The 20,048-nt window shown below is 36.8% G+C and overlaps 1 protein-coding gene across 2 annotated transcripts in view; it reads left to right on the top strand.

The window, feature by feature from the left end:
- The window catches only part of LOC134527159 (bumetanide-sensitive sodium-(potassium)-chloride cotransporter-like), a 940,416-nt gene that overhangs the window by 31,165 nt on the left and 889,203 nt on the right, over positions 1–20,048 (top strand). For both annotated transcript variants that reach the window (XM_063359554.1, XM_063359556.1), the window contains exon 2: positions 3,686–3,910. In XM_063359554.1, coding sequence (XP_063215624.1) covers positions 3,686–3,910 — 225 coding nt within the window. The remainder of the gene's footprint in view (positions 1–3,685; positions 3,911–20,048) is intronic.

Raw genomic sequence — 20,048 nt, 5'->3', positions numbered from 1 at the left:
GGCTAATTAGGGCTCCAATTCACTTGGTACAGAATAGATGCTCTTGAGTTATGAGTTTAGCTATAAGCTGATGCGTCATCACCACATGAGCGTAATGTTTTACCACCCACGGAAATGAGATAGATTTGTTAAAATAAAAATAAGGTAATGCTGGCTCAATAGTATAATAAACATGAAGTCGGACTATGTTTTAAAAAGTGATTATTTATTTGATTTTATTTACGCTCTCTTTTTTTTTTTTTTTTTTTTTTTTAGCCTGCTATCACTTGTAATATAATTTTTAAAATTATTTGGAATATTTTATCACGAACAATTTTCTGTTTTAAAAATTCTTATTCGGGGTATTATTTATTCTGTAATGAGTAAAATAGTATAAGCTTGTATGTTGATAAAATAACTAGAAAATTAACAAAATCAGTACAGAAATCAATATACTCATTCGGATTTTTTTCCTTGCTGTCAAATTTGCACTGATGCTCTGTGTTGTTACATTCTTAATTTATAACAACCCACACTCTTAATAAATTCCTAGCGTATGTAGTGCAAAACTCATATTACATTATTAATGAAAACCTTACAATCATCCAACCACTAGAATAAACAAAAACCTCGATTTTCCAGATTATTACTTATTGGTAGTGGTGAAATTAAAGTAGCTACCAGGTTTGTGGCATTTGTTTTTATGTTGGAGGTTAAAATAAATTTTTTATTGATTTGATGCAAATATAAAATGTAATAATGAGTTTTAAAGCAGTTTTAATGTATAGGTTGCCTTTCAGCACATTTTTATTTACTGCCGTTTCCTGTTACAGCATAGACTTACAGCCTTGACAGTGTTTGGCACTAACGCCACCACAAATACATATTTATGTTGTTTTTTTCGCTTAAGCACTATTAGAATGATTTTGCTTGGTTATGTACAAAAATAATATTAGTTTGTGCAGAAATAAAATTATTAAATTAATTACAATTTATTCACTTCATTCTGTAGCATCCAGAAAAAGTAAATAAACATATATGTATTTGCGTGAAACGATTTAGAGTACATCTGGACCTCAACTAACGAGTCTAACGATATCATTTAATTAATAAATTTGATCGATTTTATTTGTTTATCAAATAAATTTTTCGTATCAGCTTAATATTACCCAGGTGGATTATGGGATGATTACCAGTTAAAAAATTTTTCGAAATTTTTGCTGAGTTATTTGGAAAGATGAATATTAAATTAAGCAGAAATAAAAGTATAAAATTGATTAATATTACTTCAGTTTATGTCCGAGCGCAGGGTTCAGGGTCAGGTGCTGAGGTTCCGCCCGCTATCTCGGATTTATAACGTCACGGCGGCTATCTTGGATGACTTTGACCTTTAACTTTGGCCTTGACCTTAACCTTTGACATTAAAAATTTGCCCAAAATTCCTCAAAATTCGCCAAAATTTCCATTTTTTTGGGAAAACAAAAATTGTCAAAAAATTCTACAATTCAAAAATAAGGATTTCGAAAACCTCAAAATACTTTTTGCCTTAGAAAGAATACAAAGTCCTAAAAGAGGCTTAAGGATCCATGTCTAAAGCCTCTGATGAGCCTCTGACCATCTAGGATTACGACCACCATCTTGAATTATGATTTCGTCGTTGCAATTTCCGTTACGGCCGCCATCTTGAAAATCCGTAATTTTTATTTTAGAAAATAGGAAAAAAATTTAAAATTTATAAAAAAATCAATTAACCAAATTGAATCAAAAATTTAATAAAACTTTACTTAAAAAATATAAAAAATGTACACTTACATCATGGAGCTCAGAGTCTTCGTTACGAACCCGGTGAGGGCAAAAAAATTAAAATGACGAACGATCTTTCCTCCACAGGAGCTGCTGGCAGACTGACATTCCACCAGTTATGCCAAAGTATATATATATCGTCAACTAGTATGACTTTTAGACCGCCATCTTGAAAATATATATTTAATTTAATGAAAAAAGCTTTAAAATTATAAAATAAATAAATAATCAAAAATTGAATAAAAATATTTAAAAAAATACCGTTGCATTTTTTGTTGCGGCCACCATTTTGAAAATCCGTAATTTCTATGCTAGAAATTCCGAAAAAAGTTCCAAAAAAAATTTCAATAATTGCCTACTTCAAACGTTTAGTTATTTAAATGATTTCGGTCCTCGGTTAGATTGCCTGCGAGTGTAAACCAATAATTTATTAATATATTTAAAAATATCTCAATAAAAAGTAATAAAAACGTCTTACAACACACCCAACATTTTGAATTATGTCACCACTGTATCAATTATCATTACAGACGCCATCTCGAAAATCTATATTTATTTTAATAAAAAAATGTTCAAAATTCCTCAGAAAAATAACCTAATAACATACAGATTGATTTGATCGATTCCAGTTCTTGGTTCGAACATGGTTAAAGCAAAAAATAAAAAAACGACAGATCCTTCGGTCGTAACGTCATACAAGTTGACGATATATATATACTTTGGCATAAGTGGTGGGAGGTCAGTCTGCCAGCGCCTTACGTGGCGGAAGGATCGATCGTCAAATTTTTTTTTGCCCTCACCGGGTTCGAACCGAGGACTATGAGCTCCATGACTTATGTGTACATATTTTATAATTTTTTATTATATTTTTATTATTGAATTCGATTGATTAATTTTTTTTATAAATTTTAAAATTTTGCACCATTTTCTAACATAAAAATTACTGATTTTCAAGATGGCGGCCGTAACGGAAATCTCAACTATGACATCATAATCCAATATGGCGGTCATAATCCTAGATGACGTCAGATTCTCATCAGAGGCTTTAGACATGGATGCTTAAGCCTCTTTTAGGACTTTGTATTCTTTCTAAGGCAAAAAGTATTTTGAGGTTTTCCAAATCCTAATTTTTGAATTGTGGATTTTTTTGAGAATTTTTGATGGGATTTTTTTTTGAAAAAAAAATGGAGATTTTGGCATGTTTTGAGGAATTTTGGGCAAATTTTGGCAAATTTTGAATGTCAAAGGTCAAGTTCAAGGCCAAAGTTATAGGTCAAGGTCATCCAAGATAGCCGCCGTGACGTTAGAAATCCAAGATAGCGGGCGGAACCTCAGCACCTCAGCCTAAACCCTGCGCTCGGACATACATTTACATACTACTACTAAGAAATGTAAATATACATACAGGTATTTGCGTGAAAATATTTCAAGTACATCTTAACATCAACTAACGAATTATTTAGGATACTATAATCACAAAATTAAATAAATAATTTTTTAAAGATTTTTCTGTATCTTTGTGTGAGTTTTGGAATAGAAACCAAAAGTTTTTATTTATATAATTTTTCCAATTATGATATAAAAAACAACCAGCGCTTAAGTTTTATTTTGCTGTCAAAATCACAGAAAACATTAAACCAAAGTCGGTTCATTTGTATGTTAAAAAAATCCTTCATTATTATTTCTTTGAAAACTGTACGAGACACAAAATAACAGCAGTTTTTATCACCAGAGTCCAGATAAAATATTAGATTAATACAAATTTGGTGAAGCAGCCATCACAGAGAACGAAAATCTCGAATAGGGGCTAGCACACATCGACAGCTCTAGCCAGTGTGTGCTCTATGGTTGCCTCCTCACTGCCTTGTTGTGGCAGTGGCAGTGACAGTGGCGGTGCTTGCAGGTAGCCAGGGTGGACCGCGAGGCAGCCAGCGCCACGGACGAAGACCCCGAGCAGGGGCTGGCGCCCAGCGACAGTTCCTACGTGTATGACACGCGGTATGGGAAGAGCCTGGGCCAGCTGACCAGGGAGGTGCCGCCCCGTTTGGAACACTACCGTGACCTGTCGGTGCGGCATGAGAACCGTCCCACACTCGAAGAACTGCACGAGGGTTGCGTCAGAGAGAAGGTGTGTCAGCCACCAGTAACCAGAGTTTTTTTGTATATATTAACTTGATTGTAGGTCGAGCCTTGTCTTTTGTTTGATGAATTCTCGATTGAAAGAAATTTTTTGCACGCCTGACAATTTAAAAGCTATGCGGATGGAATTTTTAGTGTAAAAATTAGTTATTATCCTCCAAGATGGATTAAATACCTTACAAATATAGTAGCTTATATTAATATTCCCAAAATTTCATAGATCCTACATTGATTTTCACTATTGATAGTTTCTCTTAACATTTTTAAAACCTTTTTTAAAACATTGCACGTCTGATGTTCTTTTAGGTTGTTTTTTTAAAGAGATTTTTAACGTTTATACACAGACCGTTCTCTGCAGCACCCAGACAAATGTATTTCAAGATATGAGTCCCCCTTTAAAAATTATTAGTTTCTTATCTCGCGTAACATACTAAACTATTTTGTTGTTGTTTTGAATCATTCCGTATATTGTTCGTTAGTTCGCGTATGCATAATCTTGAATTTTGATAGCCAGGTTAGCCTGACTTGCATAGCCTGTGAATCTTTCTTTAAATTCTTAGTATGCACATATGTTTTATTCGTGAAACAGAATATTCTTGCTTAAATTGGACATCCTACATACATTCCTATTATAAGTAGCCTTAATTTTCTCACTATATTTCTCTAGCATAAGGCGTATCCATATCTTGAATGCTTTACACATATTATCTTAGTATTATGGTTTTTATTTAAGATGACTGAATTGAGTATTTTTACATGTCTTGCTAGTTTGTGTAGCAGATATGGCTCTCCTATGGCACTAAGGGTGTGCAGAGCTCTGAGAATTCTGTCCATTATGGTTGAAAATAAACATTTTCTTGACCAAACTCAACTACGTATAGTTTGCAAGTGACTATTTTTGTAAAATAAAAATATGTCATAAAAAAAACAGTTTTGTTGGTCATAAAAATATGTTTGTCCAAACAAATTGTTGATACAGATTTCACTCAGTTCAGAAGGTGGACTAATGTTGTTATTAGAAGGGGATTCATTGGAAAACAAATACAACTGTACTACTCAGATATAATTCAGTCGACAGTGCTCTTGACGCCCTAGAATAACTAACATCCAGTAATTAACAAGATTAAACATGTTTACCCAATTTCGTGGCCCACACCAAAGGATGTGACCGTCGTATCGGATAATGAGCTTTCTAAACAGCGTGTGGTTATGTTATGTATTGAACAGTTTATTGTATCCTGGAGCGAAACGAATCCACGAAATAATCGTGATGCTAATTGTTAGGTATGTTAGAGCGCAGTCGAAAGCGCGAAGGGACGATTTGTTGTAAAGAGGAGATTCACGTACCAGCTTCATCGCTGTGGCGTGATGATGGTGTAAAGAAGCCGTCATTTCGCAGTTTTATTTACGTACGACAATTAGTTTCACGGCCATGGCTCATCACGGAGCAAACACACACAATTACTGAGCGACGACTAAGTAAAAACTGACTTTCGGTCCAGTTTGACGCTATAGAGTATCATGCAGTAAGTACAGTCACAAGGTCCCAAAATATGGTATCCGTATTCCGTTCCATAATTAAAAGGGGTTAGATAATATTCGAGGCAAGTTACGCGAGGTTTTCATGGAAATATCTCAGTTGTGCCAAGAAAACGAATAAATAAATAAATATATATATATATGTAATATAGTATTTTTAAGAAATACCTTTGCCTTTGACCATCTAAACATTAGAAATAAAATATATATAAAATTATAATAGATTTAAAATTACTAATATCTCTTATTTAAAGTTCTTGGTTCCATTTCTGATGAATTGAATTATAAATTAATGGTGAAACCTTCTTCCTTCATTATGCCCACCAGCATCAAGATTTTCATCTCAAGTTTTCTCGTGCCATTTATTACAGGAAAAGTTAAATCCCATACAGGACCAGTGACCGAAACCCTGGGGGCTTTAAAATGGTTTGGTGTGTCAACCCCTCAATGGGAAATGGATACACCAATTCATCGCGACTCGGAGGTGGTTGAGGATTTACGAGAGGCTGAGGCAACCAATCCCAGCATCGTTGCCACCCAACCGCCTCAACACACTCAGTTGATCTGTGGTTGGTTCAAAGGAGAACCCAATTTTAAGAGTACCGCAATATACTTACTCAAGTCTATCATATTTCTGGGACCCATCAAAACCTAGAGAGCCCTTGATCCCACAAATACTAACCAACTTATACTATCTGTCCATGTTAGTACCGAGCAGTATCGCTGCTCATTGCGTCCATCCGTCAACGAACTGGTGATTCCTCTGGACGTGTTTTAAGCTATCGTGGATACTAACTGCCAGTCAGTCTTATCACCATGCGATCTGGCACCGGTAGAGGGTACCTCAACAGGTAATTCCAGTATCAGTATGGATCGTCCCACACTACTGCCTGATTTTTCATGGTACTTGTGGACTTGTACAGATTGTTATCCCTTGAGCTAGCACGGTAAATCACAGGGTCACGTTGGGAACTGGACACCCGAAGGACCAGCCCTTCAGATACCCCACCATCTCTGATGCCCCGGAGCTTACGGCTTTTTCAGCCTTGTCGTGGCCCTTTGCAGAGCAGAAGCCATAACCAGTCTAGCCATTACCATTACACCTGGCCTAGTCAGGCCTTTTGGACCCGACGGCCAGAGGGCCTGTCAGTGCTGACAACCCGGGCCAGTTTTCCGGAACATCTGTCGTATGCAGAGAGGACCTTTTCAACTCACGAGATACCTCTTTCACAACATCTGAGGATGTCGAGGGACGATGACTCACCGGCAGAGCCCTCTTTGGTAAACACTACTGGTGCTACGAGGATTCATAAGGTTTCCTTTGTGCGGAATGGCCATATATTTGCACCATTGCACTAATTTCGTGGTCCTGTTGGATTCTGCTTCGAATACTATGGTTGGCAACAGCTCCGACTTCTCAACCGAAAGGCACCTTCTCCCACAGGAGTTAGGTTCACTCCCAGTTGTCCATCAGCTGACTGACCCACACTATTACTACCAAGACTTAATTTATTTTAATCAGTGAGATGTCATTGCAGTCATATTAGTCGCCATTTTGGTCGCAGTGTTGGAATATTTTGTCACCTGCTAAATTGTGCTATTGTTGGTTGCCATCCGCATATTAAAGTAATACTCTGAAGATGACTGATAAGTATCATCGATGTAGATGGATTCACTAAAGTCGATTTTAGTTATAAAATTGTAGACACTGCACACACTGAAGTTAATTATTGTTGGTTATGTTAGAGCCATTACCACAGAGATCTCCGAAGTGGTCAGTGTTGCTGCCATCTGGGTCACCGTTGTCGACGGAAAACCTTTGATCGAGATATACTTTGGAAAAGCTTAGTCGCCAACACTAACTATAGGATAAGTAGCGAAGTGAGTTAATTCGCACTCTTTCATGAGCAGAGGCAAACTGAGAGTTACATTGAAGGAATGCAATTTTTTATATCCATGTTCCAAAGTAATGTGACTTGGAGTAAACAATCATATAACACACCCCAGATTAAATATTTACATATATTGGCGTATACATTTAAGTTAATCAGGTCAAATGGCTACTTATGGCTCCAAGAGGCTCAGTATGTCTACACATGCCAACACATTTGGCACAAAAGCTTTTGCTATTTACTAGATACAGCTACATACTGCTCCACAATGTGTAGCTGTATTCTGAATAGATTCAGAATGTTAACATGATTGTTAGTACGGTTATTTGTATATTTTTGATTCGAAATATTAATTTTAATTGTTGTAATGTTTCATAATAAAACTATCCGAGTCTTATAGCGCGCTACTCTTCATTAGGAGTTGTGGTTAACCTTTCTTTTCAGTTAAATTTCTCCTTTTTTTTTCTTTTTAATAATTTAATCATTCCTTTTGTAATGAGTCTGCACTATGTACACATTCTTCGTGAATTTACACCTGAACACTGTTCGCCAGGTAAAAATTATGTCATGAAATATTTCTCAATGTTATGTTTTTTCTTTGGTGTCTTACTCAGTTTGAATTGGAAGTTTCTGGTAATAATGCAGTTTAAGCAAGCGAAGGAGAGAGTCGCTTCGTAGTCGTGCATCGGGCAAGACGTCTTCTGTGTGGGGCGGCTCCGTTTACCACAGGACCCCGCACAGGAAGCGAGAAGACCTCGCGACCACCACGGATTACTTAGTGGTCTTCCATACCAATTAAATTGTAACGTCAGACTTTGGGTGTAACGTTGAAGCTGTTGTGAACTACCACGTCGGGCGTTTCCGTTATCCCAGTCTCGAAGTTTCGGCTGTGTCGCCAATGACGTCCTGCGCGCTTCTCCTAGAGATTGTTTTTTGTGAGATTGTACCAAAATACTAGCATATTTTAGTACATTGGAGGATCTGATGTAGCTTAGTTCCTGATGTCTACTGTTTTAACTCTAGTTCATCGTGTATTACTGTAGCTGACATTTCCTGGAGTCTATGCTCTCCACCTGGTGGTCCTCATGACAAATATTTCATCACTCAACCAAACCCTGAGATTTTGCAGCAATTTAGTATGTTGAAAGTGTTTTCTAGTGTTCATACACTTAACCCCATAATTCACACACAAATATTGCAGTATTACCAAACATTCCAGAGTATCTCATTAAAACTTTATATTAAGCGAAACTTCAGTTACTTCAATAAATTGACATAAACATATTGCTATTTAAACTAAGTAATTTCAATACTGCAGTAAACATTTATGCTTGTGAACTCTTTGAACTTACAAAGAAAAAGATTTGTTTCTACAAAAATAATAACAATATTTTCCATCTATCTTAGTCATTTCATTTATTATTATATCCATAGGAATTTAAACATTATTTTGATTCACTGGTTTTGTGTATTTCATTATGTGATATTGTAGTTCGCATTGTATACACAATACACCACAGCACTTTCATTATTTCATTACTATTATATATATATATATATATTCAGTGGGCTGGAAAAGGCACATTATTAAGAGAGTTTGCTTTTAGCACGGGCAGCGCCACCAGTTGTGGACAACGACTACACATTTGGTTTATATGGCAACACATATGACTACTTGGCTAAGCTTAGTCCTTAGACCATAAACAATATACAAAATTATTGCCATTAGGTCACATCATTCTGTCACATTTAAATATTCAGGTTTTTACTTGGCCACACACGCGCAGTGTGTAGAATACCAACATATGAACACTTGCAGGCACCATATCATTATCATACCATTACATTTTAACTACAGCAGATTATTGGTAAAAACAACTAAGATCACTCCGAAAAAAATACCTGCTATACGACGAGAGAAGGGACAGTAGGATTCACTGTTTGACTGAGATCAGCAGGATACGACGAGAGACGGATTGGCATAAATCACTGTTTGACTGGATTAAGTAGTATAAGACGAGGAAATATAGGCAGAATTCACTGTTTTACTAAGATGAGTAGGATACGACGAGTTTAGGAATGGTGTGATACAATAGATAGGATACGGTGGGATATGATGGGATACAGTAGGATATGGTGGGATATCTCGAGATACGATGCACGGACATGGTGGAGTTCGGTGGTATACTATGATAGAAATATTGGTGCGACACTATAACACACTGTTACACATAGCTTTAAATTCAACTACTCACATATGGACACATGGCTCTTCATGTTGTCACTTTTATTCATAACTAAATCACACTACTCGTAGTCATGTTATGTTCGGTCAATGGGGACATTATTTAAGCAGTTTTTAAGTTGAGATACGCGAAATAAAACAGTCGTTTTAAAATTCACAAATATTATCTATCAACTGAGATAAAAGGTCGTACAAATCATTGATATCATTGATATGATTTAATTAAGGGGAAAACTGGGTTCGTAAGGGATAGCCCAATTAAAAATGTATTACAGTTTTATCATTTACTAATATTTACATTATAAATAAATAGTCGTACTTAAAAATATCCGATCACATATCACTGACACCTAAAAATGTTTATTCTCAAGTCACTCAATGCTTGTCAAGTTCTGCAGCTCGCACTCCTCACTGGAGCTAGGCTCTACAATGGTTTGTCCCTTACCTCGCACCTGTTCACACACACAGTTTCGCGTCACTCAGTCTACGCACTCACGATCCAGTCGCACTCTGCGTCGCGCCACTCTCAAAGAGGGGGGTGGGGGGTTCTCTCACCCTCTTCGCTGATGACGCACTTCCCTTCGCTCTCGGAACTCTAGGAACTGTCGCGGGACTCGCTCGGGACTCGCTCGGAACTGGGCACTCACGCAGCACTCCGTGGAACTACGTCGCAGGACTCTCGCGGAACTGGTTCGGAACTCGGCACTCACGCGGCTTTCGGCGCGGGATCCCCGTAAAGGCCGGCGTCGCTGCTTAAGCACTGTGGCGTCCTTTTCGAGCCAACGAGAGCAGCTGTGACAAGTCGCGTCATCCCGGGCAGACCCGACGCCCGAAACATCGAGAATAGCGTCGCTTGCTCGCGTCACTTCACATGGTGGCGCGGGAATTCCCAAGGCCACTCAGCGATAGATAACAGCGCCGAGGAAGGATAATGCGTCGTCAGGAAGGGGAGGGAGTAGCGGCGACCATTGTAATTCACCCAGACGCGCGTGGCATGCCTTACGTCAATGGAACACATGTGATCGGGCGCGTGACACCAATTGTCGTGGAGGGCCGCAGCCAGTTCCAAACTTGGCATCGCGGTCTGGTCTCTCGCATTCGTAACATTATGTAGCCAGCATTTCTTAGTTCTTCTGCTATTAGGGATGTTTTATTTGTGACCGAATTTTTTTTCTAGACAACTGCGCCTTCCATTTTACTTACAAGTTTATTGTAAAATATTTCAATCTCTGGTGTTTTAAACTGTATCACCAGCCTTTTAGATATAATCACAAACATTATACCAGTGATCCTCACCAATCATTTTTTATAAACATAATTAATTACCAGCACTTCCATGTATTTTATTCATTCTTCTTTATCTCATATTTCATAATATTCTTTCAATATGTCAGCTTCAATGCCTATATTGTTCTGAAGTTAATGGAGAACATTGGAGGTTTGTGTAAGTACAGCACAGGCCAACAAGAAAATTATTTTGTGCCTAGAATTTTAAATTTAAAGTTTTGTCTCAATTATATTTACTCAGAAATTACGTATGTGAGATATACGATGTATCTAAAAAAAAGTTATGTTTTTCTCTGAACAAACTTCGAAATAACTTGTTTCCGATAATAATCACGCCGCATAAATAAATAGCTTCTATGTTTCGTGTGAATAAGACACATTGATTATTCTTTTTTCTCGTTATTTTTAACTGCACAATACTCAGTTTACCAAAATACTTATATCATACTAAAAAAAACTGCCAATCGGCCTACTTTTGTCATATCACTTAGATAATAAACAAATAAAGGTCAGGACAAAATAACGTAATATTTCAAATATATAGAATATAACATCACATAAGTTAATTATTCTGTATAAAAGTTAAGTGTAAAACACCTATAAGAGTGTGGCTTATTAAACTTCTAAAATCAACTAATTTCCCCTTCAGCTTCCATACGTGTAATAAAAAAAATCACTTGTAAAAATAAAATACAAGCATTGATAAGGTTGAAAATACACAAGAATGCCGCTGATAAATACATAGTAGTCTGATGGTTATTTTAAACCTTCATTTTATCGCATTTTAAACAGAAAGCATTTCCTCCAAAGATTTAGTGACTTTTAGGATAGGCCTACTCCCCACCCTCGTTGGTGGCTAGGTTTGCTCCTGCTGTATCGCATATTGAAACGTATTTTATTCATCTAAGATTCGCTCAAATACTTTCAGTATGATAAAATGGTAACAATGTAGGAATAATAGTGTTTCACGTAGAGTTGATAGGTTTTGTGTTTATAGTTCCTATGAAAATTGTAATTTTTGAGAGGAGCGGCTTGTGTGAAAAGAAAGTAATTAATTTCGTTAAAGGGTATTTTTAGTTCCTCTACTCTTCTGGTAGTTATAAAATGGAGACACAATACTGTCAAATACAGTTTAATTAATAAATTATATTCAGGCATTTAATTAACAACACCGACTTCGTGTTATATTGTTTGAAGCTTGCAAGATGCTAAATAAATAATATTATCAGCGTATTCACCCAATACATATGCTACGGTACAAAATAGTGTGAATAAAACTTGCAGTGCACTAGAAATATGCTTTAAACAAGTCTAAGGATAATGTAATTAAATGTAAGAGTAGGATTTTTTGAATAGTCTTTAAGGGACGTATAGCACACCGAGATGTTTCTCTACCTTCAAATCGGCAAATTAACTTAAACGGTGACGAAAATTACCAAATAATGATTAAATCAGGTCTAGTATTGTAATGTTTCACGTCGAGTCACAAAAGTGTTTTTAAATTTTTTTATCATATGATTTAATGTAATAACAACTGACCATTGAAAACAAAATTAATAATAACGGGTAACACGTTTCACAAGATCGCTAAATAATATTTTCATATTAAAAACTACAAACTTTCACAGTGTCTAATGCACTCCTTAACCTTCTTATATAGCTACTATTTAATAATCATAAAATACTGCTATGTAAAATGTTTTTATTATACCTACCTGTATTTTGAGACTGAGACGTGACGGGTGTTTTACTGGGCAAAAAATAGTCCGTAAAACTTATATTTATGGAAAACTAACAGGCGTACAATGAAAAATGATATAAATATTGAATATAGTTGTGGAAAATATATAATTCGATAGACACATCACGCCTATGTTTTATGAATGTCCACAATCTTGTTTTCGAGTAGGTAGTTTTCTATTGGCTGTAAATTGCTAGCAGATACACCAACTGGCAAATAAAACAACTCCTTTCTGTAAATTCGCTACCAACCTCTGCATATTATCGAATGCCGAGCCGTCATAGGTAAGACGCCTTAGCGAAGACGGGTGAGTTATGACGATGGGTTCCATGCTCGCATTTTCCCGCGGCCGTCATAACTCCGCCGTCATACCGGCGACGCGTCGTCGCTATGATGGTGGCGAGGAAAAGAACCATGCTCGACCCACTGGACTTCATTTGTCGCAGTTGTCGGTAATTATCTGGGCGAACGAAAAGCAGAAAACCATGTTGAACTGGTAAACGATATGCTAGGAGATAGCAGTGAGAAACAAGGTGAAAGATTTCATCAAGATATAAAAATATTGGAGGACCACAGTTATATACAATAGTATGTCCTGGCTTAGGGTGCAGGGGTTGAGCCAGAGCCGGGATTCAGTCTGTGGATTCCGACGTCTTGACCTTGACTTTTGAAAAGAACCTTGATCTCGGTGGCCATTTTGGATCCTCCATCTCTGCCATGTCCACCTCAGTCGGTTAGGTTAACCTCGTGGGGGCGGACACAACAGGGAACCCGCAGGACCAGGCTCAATGACACTGTTTTGTATGTGTAGAGGTATACAAGTAGAGAGAATGCGCCGACTGGCTTATCACTTGGCTCTTACAACCAACAGAAATTATCAAGATAAAGTATACTTAAAGAAATGATCTGATTTTGACTTCGTACGGCCGAAGGCCACCTCAAAGCCCGACCTGCACCCGCCAGTACTCGGCTCCGCTAACGGAAAGCACCCCTAGCCATGGCCCACCTGAGTCAAGTGAGCGGACCGCAGCCCAGTGTAGAGAATAGCGAACCATTTTAATTACACATGCAATGCACTCCCCATGCCTACAAAATTCCCCACACAATAATAAATTAATCAGAAACAAACAAAAGCCCCTAACTAATAGAGTGCGACGCAGGAGTGCCCGGGTCACTCACGTGTAGCTTTCTACTAAAACAGCTGTGAGTGCAACCCTTGCGGCCTTCAGCCTAAATTCAGTAGTGAAATGTGTGACGTAACGCAAACCGCCCCAAATTAGCATTATCATTCGCCACTGGAGTAGTTATCAAGAAACAGACAGTCTCCAGCTTGACTCTAATATTCAAACTTATTTTAGACAAACTTATTAAATGTCAATTCTAAAACATATATAGATATTAAGTTAATCATTAAGTTTTATTGGATGAATTTAGAGCCACTTGCTTTTTATTATTAATGTAATTTTTTACGAATAACGGAACTTTAGAAACTCTGGCGCGACAGGGAGCTCACCCCTCCCCTCGCGCCAGGGCCAGACGCCAGTACAGCGCGACTCGCGGACCGGGACGGACGCACGTCCCACGGGGAGCCATCATTTTTTTGTGTTCATCGAACGTCCATCTGGTAATTATAGTCACAAACGAAACCCTTTTTTAAATACTCCCCGTGTGCACCCGGTCCTTTTCCGGTGTAGGGCCTATCCCAGCCGCGTCAATTTAACACGCCCCACACAAAGAATTACATGGGGCCGTGCAGTATACGGTACGGGCCGTCTCCCGCCACCCCAGAACTTTAATTAATCGCCCAGTGCACAGGCACAGGCTACATCCAATCGTAGACGTGTTATAATTTAGTAGCGAGCCGCAGTCCACACAGGTGGGCCCGCGCGTCGCAATTTACCAATTACGGGATTAGCCGACTCTAATCGAACACTCTCCCTCTACTGCGACTGGCGTGAGGGCTTAATAAGTAAACACACGTAGAGGCACGCAGGTGTCCCTCTCAGATAACGTGTGGAGTGTAATCGTGTACGTAAGAGCACCACAGGGTGCCGTTTTGTCAAGTGTAATTGTAATCATAGTGTAATCAAAACTTCTACGTGTTCCGATGCCTCACTGGCAGTCATGTACCGCCGAGTAGACCTCGCGCCCAATGTAATGAACCAGTGTAAATCGTGAACAATAAAACGTCCACCCCGCACCTCCCGTGCGCGACGTGCGACCCGTAGAACAACCAGAACAGTGTATGTAAATTAACCTAAACAACCCAACCTAATCAGGAAACAAATTCCATCACCGCCGACGGTTATAGCGGGCCACGCTGGGGCAACGAACCCACGACCATCACACAGTTAGACACCGAGCTAACCTGGCGCCCCCCCGGAACAGAAATCTCTAAGAAAGCCAGCCACCCTGCTAGGACTTGCGCCCGACCTCGAACACGAGACCGCGTCGGACGGCAATTTTATATAAGAAACACATATATATTTCGGTTCAGGCTTTTTTTTAAATTTAAAAATCATGCACATACTTAAATTACAAATATCGGAGGAGTATTATGGTTAACAATAGTTCGTAAAATTACCAAGCTCGGGGGCCCTGCATGAAAAAAAAAATAAAATAAAAATTAACACATGGCTGGTTACACCAGTACAATTACAAAAACAAGATCAACATTTGAAATATTATAAAGATCATTACTAACAATTTCATTTTTTATTTAATTTGATGGTTATGTACACGTAGCCACGTACAGAGTCTTGCCTAAAAACAATATTTACTTTCTATAATTATGTATGTTTCAGATTTTATTCTTGTGTTACATCCATGGACAATTATTTATTACTCTTTGGACTCTAAAGTTTATTTTTGTTCATGTTGGCTATATGTTAATTTTATTTTATTTCTGTGCACAATTTTTACTAATATTTTTGTTTTGAAGGTTAATGTAGAGGGCAGGTATTTTCAGAATTTTTATATTAAAAATTAGTCAGATTGCTATATTTTGGTTAGGTATTAACATATTTTTCATCATATACTGATGTATCATTTAAGTTAATTTATTTTCAGCCATATTGTAATCAGTTTGTTTATTTAGGCTAACAATCAATGTTTACATCTTATAACAATTAGAGAAGTGAAATTTGTATGTAGTGCAGGGAAGGACATGGAAGAAAAAGTTTGGAAAAGCCATTGTTTCAGTATGGCTTGATCGTATACATATTGAGTTCCACAAAAATGGGTTGTAACATCAGGAAATGGTCGGTGATACATCAAGATTGGCAATCGATAATAATCCTGTGAAGTTTGGCCACAAGTGGAAATATCATTTGTATTAATAAGGTTTGATTTATCTGAGTTTTGGCCATTCTCAGGATTGGTAATGCCTCAGGCTTGATTTTTTACAAGAAGAATTCAGGTAAGCCTGAACGATCTGATTATTTCCGAGCATCGAACGCACTATTCTTTGACACAGATTAAACTGATATGTTTGAAATATTCAAAAGTTAAACTTTGTCGACAAAATCCAGAGGTAGGGATGAGAATCTCACGTGTGACCGAGTGAAGCTAGTTTTGGGAAATATAAATTATTATATGGTTTTTCATCCAAACTGTCTTATAGCTACATCAATAGTTTGTTTTTTTATCATACATAACTGTTTGAGTAAGGTTTTTCTTTTGTTCAACATAAATTAGGCAATATCATATGTATGAGAAGTTTTTATGGAAGTATGTAATTGTATGGTTTTAATTATACGTGTTAGTTTGTTGGAAGTATTTTGTCATATGATAATTAAATTTAATATCCTAGGTAAAATCATATCTATGTTGAACATTATTGGATGGTTATCTATAAAATTGGTTGAAACACTACAATCATGCTATATCTCAGTTACTGGATATACATAAATGTTTGTTCCATTTAAATATTATTTTTTTGAATAATAATAGGAACATGGCGCCCATTTGTTATTTAATGTGACTCCAAATACTAATTATCACTATCAGCTAGCATAAATTCCACTTCACATTTTTGTAGGTAATTTATGTATTGATTTAATTGAGGTGGTAGTAGTGAAGGAGCAACACAAAAGTAAAGTAAAAAAGAGTAAGTAGAAGTTATATTTACAGAAGTGGCCACCACAACATGGTGCCGTACATGGTGCCGTACATACCAAAGAGGCTGCGATCACAGAAGTGGCGCCCAACAAGGGGCCGTACATCACACACAGAGGAACGAGTCTACGATTACAGTTAAAATAAGAAAAGTTCCTTTCACTTGATTTATTTAATATTTTTCGACGCGATGATAGAGATGTCCGAAAGAAGATTAACATTCATGCCAAAACATGCTGGAAACCGAAAAGAATCGAGGAAAACACTTTCCTGAAATAGTAGGCTGCATCCTGGTGCCAATAGTGGAGGAGAAAAGGCTCACTCCCGTCCCGTACTTATTGGACTAAATCAAGCATGGCCCGGATGTCTCACACCACCCACAAGGACCACTAAAAAAAATTTAAAAAAAAAAAAACAACAATTTATTAAGACATCGGCCAAAAATAAATATATAACATAATTCCAGGGGATTCAAAAACGAAAACTCACCCAAAAGGTGGTAAGAGGTACGTAATAAAATCACCGCATAATCCTGCGGATTTAAACAGTTATAAGTAGTGCGATGTTCACATAATGCCTGACCGACAAGGAATAAGAATGGGCAAAGAAAGTCATCTCTTTAAGAAGCAACACCATAGATAGTGACACAAGATGTCAAACTTGGTGAACAAAAATTAAACAATACAGGTTTAGTTCCAAAATGATTAATAATACATCTCAACTAAAGTAAATGAAAAAAGTTTAAGGTAATTAAATATTAGTGTTAAAAAATGTTTGACCTTCATAAAGTCTTTTTAATTAATGTTTTTTTTATTTTTCTATATATCTTGGAGCACTTCTCTTTAGATGAAAAAAAAAAAACTTCACATTTCTCACAATTTACATTAAGATATGATTAAAATTTATTAAAACATTACATAAAAAAAATTATTTTCACTATTCACAAAATTGAGCCTGCATGATGTCCAGTTTGCCAAAAAAAGAAAAAGATATAAAAAATGATGAAAACAGGTTGAGTACATGCAATGTTACAAAGTGTAACGGCACACATCTTGGATACACCATCTTTAAATCGAGGGCCCGCTCACTAATGCTGCACTTTTCTTTACGCCCACCAATTTGAATGTGTATGACATCACCGTTGTACTTTTCGCTACGACAGCTATCTTGGGTTATAGAACATTGCAATTTTTATTACGGACACCCCAATTTAATTTTAAATACATGTCTGCCATCTTGGATTTGATTTCAAAGCCATTGTTTCGATTGTGATATGTCCGCCATTTTTTTTTTCGTCTGCTAGAGGCCGTCATCTTGGATGACGACACATCTACAATCTTAGTTTTTTTTTTCTGTTCTGCGTAAGACTGCGATCTTTTATACCGATGTCTTTGTTTTCTATGTTTACTCTTAGAGAGCGCCAGCATCGCTCTATCTCATCACATAAGGTCGATGTTCCATTACCTACGAGAGCTATTATGACCCTTATCGACATATGAAATTTAAATTTTTATACAAATTACATTGGAAGCGCGGTGATTCGAACCATCGCAGCTCTGACCTCTAGGTTGAATAACATACGCCTTTAACCGCACGCCATAGAGACATTTACCAATCTGAGAATTAAATAAGTTATTTAAAAAATTTAAAAAATATTGTAATATATATTTTTTTAATTTGAAGAAATAATATCATCTGTTCGAGACCGAGCCGCCATATTTATTTTCAATACTTGCTACCAGGAGCACATGATGTCTGCTGTCTAAATATTGTTTTCAGTAATCGATACAAGGAATGCTAGTGTCATGTATATGCCATCTGCTAGAGTTGGTTACCATCATATTAGTTTAATTTTTGTCCGTTTGAGTCAAGTAATTATTTATTATTACTGTGGCATTCACCATTTTGAAATTTGGATGCCATCTTGAAAATTCGTAATTATTTAGCCAGAAATTCGGTAACATTTCCGAAATTCATTAAATAAATTTGCAATTAATAAACTGTTTGATTCGATTAGTTACTGTCCTTGCAAAAAAATTATTTTAATTAAAAATTTTTTTTTAATAAAACATGTACAAAATCTTAAAAAGAGGCTTATGTTCCTCGTATACCAGCCTCCAGTAAACCATTATGACCGTCATATTAAAAATTCCTAATAATTAAACTAGAAATTCGGGAAAAATTACAAAATTCATCAAACAAATCACTTATTAAATTAATAATTAATACTATTCGTCTGCAGGAGTGCGTCACAACCATGTTAGATTAATTTTTGTCCACTAGACCTTTGACCTAGACTGACGGCCTTGACCTTGATCTTTGACCTCTGCCTTGATATTTGACCTTGAACTTTGACCTTGAGCTTGACTTTTGACCCTGAACTTTAACCTGGACCATCTTGGATTCACCATATTGTGTTCAGTACTCGATACCAGGAGCGCTAGTTAACACACATCACCTGCTAGTGGAGACTGCCGCCATCTTGTATTCAGTTATCGATACAAGGAGCACTAGTGTCACATAGAAGACATGCTATTTGCTAGAGTGCGTTACCATCATGTTAGTTTAAGTCTTAGTCGCAAGAGTGCAGTATTAATTATTATCAGACAGGTATCTCTCACTGTATCAGTCGTCTTGAAATTCGTTTCACATCTTAGTAATTCGTAATTATTGACCTAGAAATTCGGTAAAAATTACAAAATTCATAAAAAAAATCACCTATTAAAATAATGACTGCCACGCAAGATTTACGTCTTTGGTTTGATTCTCAGCCAGTAATAAGAATAACTAAAGCTTAAATTAAATATATAAATTATGTTTCCCGTTACCTTTCGTGGAGATTATTAATCATTCACTTCGCGAAAAAAAACAATGGACAAGATACATGCCCTGACGAAATAAATACGTTGCCGCGTTGCCTAACATGGAATACTATTTTTTCGATACTTAAAATGCATTCCGACCAGTTCATGTAAAATGCTATAAGTATAGGCCAATTGTCTTCGGAAGACAAGTCATGAACAATGTCAGTCGTATAGAACAAACATTTCCGAACCATGTTACCAATATTGTCCTAAGTACAGACTTAACGATCAACAATCAAAAGGGAAGCACAATCAGAAGCACAATAAACGAAAAGGAAGCACAATTGGAAGTACATATAAGAAAAGAAAGCGCAATAAACGAAAAGGAAGCACAATTGGAAGAACAATCAACAGAAAGGAAGCTCAATTTGAAGCCCATCAACGAAAAGGAAGCACAATCGAAAGCACAATTAGCGAAAGGAAGCACAATTGGAAGCACAATC

The sequence above is a fragment of the Bacillus rossius genome, chromosome 1, assembly GCF_032445375.1.
Source record: "Bacillus rossius redtenbacheri isolate Brsri chromosome 1, Brsri_v3, whole genome shotgun sequence".
Lineage (NCBI taxonomy): Eukaryota > Metazoa > Arthropoda > Insecta > Phasmatodea > Bacillidae > Bacillus > Bacillus rossius.
The sequence above is the reverse complement of the archived record's forward strand: the minus strand, read 5'-3'. Positions and strand labels throughout refer to the sequence as shown.